Source organism: Sceloporus occidentalis, unplaced genomic scaffold, assembly GCF_023333645.1.
Source record: "Sceloporus occidentalis isolate IW3139 unplaced genomic scaffold, rSceOcc1.0.p SCAF_2, whole genome shotgun sequence".
NCBI classification, from domain to species: domain Eukaryota; kingdom Metazoa; phylum Chordata; class Lepidosauria; order Squamata; family Phrynosomatidae; genus Sceloporus; species Sceloporus occidentalis.
Genome location: NW_028316982.1, coordinates 98,107,469 through 98,115,795, shown reverse-complemented (window position 1 = coordinate 98,115,795; position 8,327 = coordinate 98,107,469). Strand labels below are relative to the sequence as shown.

At 41.9% G+C, this 8,327-nt stretch overlaps 1 protein-coding gene across 1 annotated transcript; it reads right to left on the bottom strand.

The window, feature by feature from the left end:
• Nucleotides 1-602: 602 nt before the first annotated feature.
• Nucleotides 603-7,260, bottom strand: DNAJC9 (DnaJ heat shock protein family (Hsp40) member C9). The gene is made up of 5 exons (XM_089507869.1): nt 7,039-7,260; nt 3,692-3,832; nt 2,825-3,079; nt 1,836-1,922; nt 603-1,091 (listed from the first exon to the last, which is right to left on the bottom strand). Exons 1-5 carry the CDS (start codon nt 7,216-7,218, stop codon nt 972-974), a joined length of 783 nt encoding a protein of 260 aa, XP_089363995.1. The 5' UTR covers nt 7,219-7,260; the 3' UTR covers nt 603-971.
• Nucleotides 7,261-8,327: the final 1,067 nt, after the last annotated feature.

Below are 8,327 nucleotides of genomic sequence, written 5' to 3'. Positions count from 1 at the left end.
ATTACTTTTGTTCAGTACAATTTCTTCTATTTGAGACCTTAAGAAGACAACACAGTGTTCCCTCTGGTGGCAACAATATTTTTGGCAGATTCTTCACTGGATGTTGTCTAGCTGGGCTTGAGCCCTGACAGACAAAACTGTCTAAATGGAACGTTTGTACTATCAGGAACTTGATGCATACTCTTGGTTGCTCTGCATGACTACTCTCAAACTCTTTCGAACTAAATGTAAAAAAAGAAAAAAGAAATCTCAGTGAAGATGTATATCATTATCTACATCACAAGCCAGGGCCCTCATGAACACTAAAAGAGACCCGTACTGCAGTCTGTTTCCAAGCAAACATGTCCCTCCTAAATTGCACTGAGTAATTCATAAAGAGGTTTCATTTCATGCTCCTCTGCTTAGGAGACCACTATTTACAAATCTGTAGGAACTGTGACTGATTTCCCACCTTCCTGTACCTTAAATACAGTACTCTTACTCAAGTTCTTGGAAACTGAATGGCACAGAATTACCTGCTGTTTCTGTAGGAAACGGGTTTGTTTTCTTTTATATGTGTTTCAGGAATGAGCAAGCCATTACTAAAAGCTTTTTGCATCACCTACCTTTCAGAAACAAGTTTATTAATTTAAAAAAATCCAACTGACAATACGCCTCATTTAATGAGTTAAGTATTTTAAAAAGTGACTAAACATTGTCGCCATAAACAATATTGCTTTATACAAGTTTGCAAGATTTTTTAGACTTTCACACACTTTTTGGACCAGAGGTTTCTTCATTTTTGCTAGACACAGTAATAATCCTGCTAAAGACAATCTAGAGTCCTACTGCACTTTGAGGAGCTTAATAGCTACTTTAATTTTACATCTCAGCACCTCTTCCTGGATGTCTTTTACCCTACATCAGTTGCAATTAATTGAAGAAAGCATGTATTCCATTGACTTCCCAAAGAAGGTTCACGTTTAAATCAGTCACTTCACTCCTTTTTTGGGTGCTTCTTTTTTTCCTCCTTTTTTGGATTTAGTTCCATATTTTGCTTCCATCTGAGCAAGAAAGTCATCCATCTCCTTTTGTCGATTTTTATTTCTGCTCTGTTAAACGGACCAAACACAAGCTGGTTAAATAAACGCATAAATATTTCACAGGCTTCAACTACAGAAGGCTGGACACTTTTAGTAAAATAATTCAGAAGGCAAGATATTTTAACCAATATTTTCAATAAGCATTTGTAGAACTAATAAACCATATTGCTGTATGAAAAAGATTGTTCAAGGCAAGCGATAAGGGAAGAGAATGCTGCTCTTTGTATGCACTGCTGCAGACAAAATGCTTGCTTGCCAGATAACTATAATGAAGGGTTCATAAGCAGTTCAGTAAGACTGCACTGTGTCATTCCGCTATGTACACAAATCCCATTGCCACAGTCCAGACCCCATCACCATGTGATGTAAAATTAGGATTATAGTTTAAAGTTGCTTATGCTAAATATTATTTGTAATATTGTGAACTCTTCAGCCAATTTGGGAGAGCCTTCTATGAATCTTTATGGTCCACTTTTGGACTTTTATCATTATGAACAATTCTGTATTATCTGCAATCCTGTTCCCAACTGTTCATATCTGACTTTGCATCCTTTAAGAAAAAAATTAATTGTACTGGTCCAGATACACAAGGACCACTCCTTCTAGCTGTCAGGCTATCCTGACTTTGAACATTAATGTTAAATATTAAAATGAATCTTCTGAAGGCTACAAACATAAAATAATTAAAAATTGGAAGTTTTTTCCCCCGTCAACAAAGGCAATGGCTTAACTTGCATCTTTCTTCAACCTTACTTGAATTAGTGCTTTCAAGTCATCATCTCCTTCACCAAGACCTAGTTCTTCTCTGGATTTTTCTGCTTCTTCAGCTTCTTTCTCAGCCTGAAACAATAACATAGTTGTTGACATTCTGACTGAATAATTCATCGCAGCAGCCAACAGTAGATGTCCCAGGGTTAAAAAGGCTGATACTGTTTGCTGCCTTCATATAGATTCTACAGTTTGTATTAAATTATGATCACACTCTCCATGCCATGCATTTTAAAAACATGAAACTACAGCATGGCATTCCAGAAATACTCATCTGAGAATTAACAACTATAATGGGTTAGGAGATTGTTCCCCTAACAGTATTTTGAATTTGGTAGGTTTACACAAGCTGTACAAGAAATAAAGTCCAAAGTGTGTATTTATCATAGTCTCTTTGTTGAGCTACTGGAGTGGAGAGAAGAAGGGAGCCCATAATGAAATCCATAAGCTCCATCCCTGATGTGATGTCACATCATGCTTCCTCCCTTGTCTTTGCCTTCTAAAAAACAGTAGTTAATAAGGTCACAGCATAAAAGCTAAGGGGTCTTGACTCAATCAGATCTACTTCAAACCCTAAAGGATGTTATATTTACAAAAGAATGGACATACAATCTGAAATAGAACATATATTAAACTAGGAGTGTGTAATGGGTCTAAGCCACCAGTTTTCTGGGAAACCATATGGACTGCCAAAACAATTAAAAACAAAACCAGAGTACCAAAAGCCAGAAATCCAGTTCCTGTTTTGAAAAACTGGCATTTTGTGATGTTAAACAATTGGGACAGACAATTCACCTTTTTTTGTCAGAAAAAGTAGTCTGACAGCATCTGAAGGCTGGGGGGGGGGGAGCTCTGGTGGGACTGCCCTTTGCACCTATTGTGCACGGGTTAAACAGACCATAACATATCTAGAATTGTATGTAATGTCAGGTATTCTAAATTTTGCCACAAAATCCTATTGCAAGAAAGCATACCCTCCTTTTTCTTGCATTTATCTTCTGCTTAGACTCTTTCACAAAGGCTTTATATGATGAAAGTTCCCCCAAGTCAATGGCATGTTGGATAATCTTTCTTATTCTAGGCTCATCTGTATATTCAGCACACAGCACGGATTCCATAATTTTATCCATATTGCCTTTAAAGTCCTCATATGCTGCTTTAATGTCGTCCAGTTCTTCTGCGGAATCTTTGTACTTCTTTTCAAAGTCTTCAATATCTTTTACAGTTATCTATTTGATTAAAAAGAGAAAATTATATTCCATGAACAACGTTTCCCCCAATTTAAATTTTCTTATATGGACATCTAGTTTCCATCCCTAATTCATATTTATTTAAATGTTTACTGTCTCTGTAATTTGCATTCAGCTCTACTGAGTCATTATGGAAGAATTAAGAAAATGCTCTGTCACAAAGTTAAAAAGCAGAACATGAATGAGCAAAACTGACAAATTTAACCAACAAGATGGAAGCTCTTGGAAAGGATGAGACTTCATCAATGCATTTAAGAGCTGTCACTCTATATGTACTATAAAGAACAGAATGGGACTTATTTATACAAGTGCATTGAACAAGTTTCATCAGGAAGAAAAAGTTGTACACTGAAGTACTTTTTATGTGTGAGAAAACAGCACCACAGGATTTACATTTTTCAAAGGGAAGGCTCTACTAAACTGCTGCAGGAAAAACAGCCAAGTGTCCTGCAGCATCTAAAGACAAACAAATGCATTACATTTTACGAAGACTCACACTGTGCAAAAGCTTTAGAAAACTGTTGGTTTTATCACTCCAAGCATGGCACAAGGACCCTCTGACCTAATCCTACAAAATCAAAGACAACCTACTTTTTTGAAGAGCAGCCTCCAGTACTCTTCCCAATCACGATCCTGGGTTAACACACTTGACTCCTCATCCACAATCCCTTGCTCATCATATAGAGCCCGCTGCTCCTTGTCACTCAGCACTGCATACACCTTCCCTAAGATCTGAGAGGGGACAAAACAAAAGGCTTTCTAATCATCCACTAACAAACACCCACCCACCCATTCTCTCTGACAGACTAGTATGGCAAAGTGGTTTGAGTGTTGTACTATGACTTCGGAGACCAGAGTAAGGTTCCCAGCTTGGCCATGAATCCCACTGGCTGACCTTGGGCAAGTAAAATCCTCTCAGTCTCAGGGGAAGCCAATGGCAAACTTCCTCTGAACAACTCTTGCCAAGAAACCTCATGATAGGTTTGTCTTAGGTTCGCTGTAAGTTGGAAACGAGTTGAAGGTACACAACACACACACCACTATATTATCAGCTTCATTCCCTCAAATAGCCATCCCAAGCAGTTTGAATGCTTGTCAGTTTGGAAACAAAATAAGACTACCCAAAATAAGGCAGTTTTGTCTACATATGTTAGGGGTTCCCTAGGGAAGCAATTTACCATTCGAAATAAAGCCTTGAATCTTAAGACCCCAAATAACACAGGAACTGGAAAAATGTTATTTTAGTCAAAAACATTTGAAGGACCAAAGGTCCCCAACACTTGGTTTAAAATTAGTGGACTGGGTGATTCTGACTAGGCTCACCCTAAATTTCACCCCTGTGATCTAGTGCTTCAAGGCACTGCAGTTGCCTTATGGAGGTTCCTAATGGAGAGGATAATGATGATGATTACTTGATTTATATTTTTCTCCATATGAGTTCAGAATCGGTAGTGTCTCTGTCCTCTTATCTTTCCTGAGTACTATAGTATGTGAAGAGCAGAAAGCTTTAACCAGCCATAGGACCAAATGAGTGTGGGGATGCTGTAGGTTGGAAACAACTTGAAGGCATGTAACAACAACAATAACATCAAAAGGGTCTGTAGGGAGAGGGACTTAGCCCAGCAAGGGCCTACGAACTTCCAGGACTGACACCATGGCTCCTCGTCCTCCAAACTGAATAAGACCCAGAGCAAGAGGTGTATTTGGAAGAGGCTGAGGGTACTTGGAAACATTCTGTTGCAGACCAGTGCTACTCAGTGTGGCAGTCTATGGACCAGTACTGGTCTGAAAATTAATAGCTACTAGTCTGTGGCATGTTTCCTAGAAAGAAAGAGCTGTCGCCAATAGCCACAAATATGGTACTGGTGCCTGGCATGTTGGAAAAAGTAAAATTGCCAGTTTCCTGCATCAGACAGCTTGAGAAGTACTGTTGTAGACTACATTCCTGTTATTTTCAATCCAGCCTCTTCTCTTCCAAGGAGCTTCATGGTCCTATACAAGTAGGAGTCTAGTTATTGGGTAGAGGTAAAGGTAAAGGTATTTATTCCCTGTTGACAAGGTTGTTAAGTTGTGTCTGATTGTAGGGAGCGGTACCCATCTCCATTATGAAGCCAAAGAGCCAGCACTGTCAGAGGCTACTCTGTGATCATGTGGCTAGCATGATTGCACAGAATGTTGTTTACATTCCCACTGGACTGGTACCTATTTATCTGCCTGCATTTGCATGCTTTCGGACTGCTAGGTTGGCAGAAGCTGGAACTAATGACAGGAGCTCACCCCATCAAGGGGCACCTGGGCCTCAAACTGCCAACCTGCCCATCTTGCATCTGACAGTCAGCATCTTAATCACTTGAGCCATTGTGTCCCATTCAGGTTTGCTATTCAGGTTATTGAGTGGGGAACACAAGTGGGCATTGCCAACAGTAAGAATTCTGTCCCCCAAATACAATTTCCTTTCAGTCCCCAAATTTTGAGCATTGCAGAGGCAGAGAGAGCATGGTGTAATGGTTTGAGCACTGGGCTGCAACTATGGAGACTGGGGTTCTATTCCTGGCTGCGCCATGGAACCCCAATGGGTGACCTTCGGAAGTCACACTCTCTCAGGTGATGGCAACCCCCCCTCTGAACAAATCTTGCCAGGAAAACCCCACCTTAAGTCACAATAAGTCAGAAACAGACTTGAAAGCACACCACCACCATCATAATAACTAAGTACTGTACTTTAAGTACAGTGGAGGGCCACTGTATTGGACTTAGGACACTGGTTAGATTACCACACAGGAGCCCTGGTGGCGCAGAGGTTAAATGCCTGTCTTGCAGCCACTCACAAACCACAAGGTTGTGAGTTCAATGCCAGCCAGGGGTTTCAGGGTCTGCTCAGGCTTGCATCCTCCTGAGGTGGCTAAAATGAGTACTCAGCTTGTTGGGGGCAAATAACTTACACACTGTAAACTGCTTAGGGAGTGCTTAAGTGTACTGATAAGCAGTATAGAAATGTAATTGCTATTGCTATATACTAATAATTGTTGTTGTTGTTATCATTCTGTTTATTTATATCCTACCTTTCTCCCAGTACAGGGACTCAAGGCGGCTAACAAATTTAAAACAGTCTTCTGTTAAAACAGTATCAAACATTAAAAATACAAAGTTTAGAAAAACAATTATACAATTCAAACAATTAAAAAACACAACCTTATTACAACCTAAACATTTAAAACTTTTTACAACAAAAACAAAAACAGCATCCATATCAGTTTGCGAAGAAGGCACTACACACTCTTACAGTGCTGCTATTCCACTTTAACTGCTCTGTCTGCCTCCAGTTGCATTTTTTAATGTTTAAATTCTAATTATATAGTATCTTTAAATTGTTTAAATTGTTCAATTTTTTAAACTATGTGTTTTTAATGTTTTTATGCCGTTTTAACTCTTAGGCTGTTTTAAATTTTGTTAGCCGCCTCAAGTCACACTCTCTCGGCCTCAGAGGAAAGCAGCAGCGAACCACAATGTGGTTGTGATGAGAGACCAGGGTTCGGATCCTTGCTCTGCTGCGGAAACCCTCTGGGTGGCCTTGGGGAAGTCACACTCTCTCAGCCTCAGAGGGAGGCCAAGGCAAAAATAAACCCCTGTGAAAGAGACTTGCCAAGGAAACTCGTGGTGGGAAAGGACTTGAAGGCACACAATAATAACACAACACAACAACACAACCACAACCACAGCACAACAAAAACACAACTACGACACAACCACCACAACAGCCCCCTTCCCTCCTTCCCTTCTGGAGCAGTGGTTCTCAACCTTTGGGCTTCCAGGCGTTTTGGACTCCAATTCCCAGAAGCCCCAGCCATTGCGTTCATTGTTCGGGAATTCTGGGAGTTGAAGTCTCAAGAGGCCCAAAGGCTGAGAACCCCTGTGTCCTGGGGTCCCTTGGTAGGTACCTGGAAGCGGGCGGTGGCCTCCTCCTTGAGTCCGGGCTCTGCGCGGTCCGGGTGGAGCCGGAGGGAGGCCTTGCGGTAGCCGCGCCGGATCTCCTCGGCCGAGGCCCCGCGCCGCACCCCCAGCGCCTGGTAGAGGTCTCCGGCCCCCAGGGAGGCCCGGCACTCCTCCGGCAGCCCCATCGCTTTTCCCGCCAGCACGCTTTACGGCCTGCTTTACGGCCGCCCCGTCGCAAAGATGTCGCAATTCACACTCAAGACAGGCCCCTCTTTATGACCTCAGATAGAAAAGGAGCGGCCCCTCCCTCCCCTCACACACACACACAGCGCTCCCAATACTCTTGTTGCTGTGTGTGCCTTCAAGGCCTTTCCTCAAACCTATCATGGGGGTTCCTTGGCGAGTTAGAACAGTCCTCCCCAAACTGTGCCCTTTAAGGGGTTTTGGACTTCAGCTCCCAGAATCCCAGACTATTGGCCAACATGGCAGAGGCTTCTGGGAGATGAAGTCCACAAGCTCTTAAAGGGCATAGTTTGGGGTACTTTAATACTATATAACAATTAAAAGGCACAGTTTAAGGACCACTGACGATCTCTCAATATATCTATCTGTGGTTCCTAAACTGTGACCTTTAATTAATATACTGCATTATAGTACCCCAAACTGTACTCTTTAAAAGAATTTGGACTTCAGCTCCCATAAGTCTGGGATTCTGGGAGCTGAAGTCCACAATCTCTTAAGGGCACAGTTTGGGACACTATAATTCTATATATCAGTGGTCCCCAAACTGTGGCCCTTTAAGGGATTTTGGACTTCAGCTCCCAGAATCCCAGACTATTGGCCAACATGGCTGAGGCTTCTGGGAGCTGGAGTCCACAATCTCTTAAAGGGCAAAGTTTGGGGACCACTGAATTAGAGCATCCTAGAGTCACAGGGCTGGAAGAGAACTCAAGGGCCATTTTGGACTTATGAGAACCCTAAAATGAAGCTGGCAGCCTTTGTTAATGAGCACTGTACAGCCCTTGAATGGCAGGAAGAGACCCCGAGGGCCACCCAGTCCGACCCCATCCTGCCATGAAGGAATACACTTTCAAAGCATTCCCAAGAGATGGCCATCCAGACTCTGTTTAAAAACTCCCAACGACAAGGAGCCCATCAAATGTCAAGGCAGCATATGCCACTGCTGAACAGTCAGAAAGTTCTCCCTGATGGGTTTTTTGGACTATGTGGCCATGTTCTAGAAGAGTTTATTTCTGATGTTTCACTGGCATCTGTGGCTGGCATCTTCAGAGAA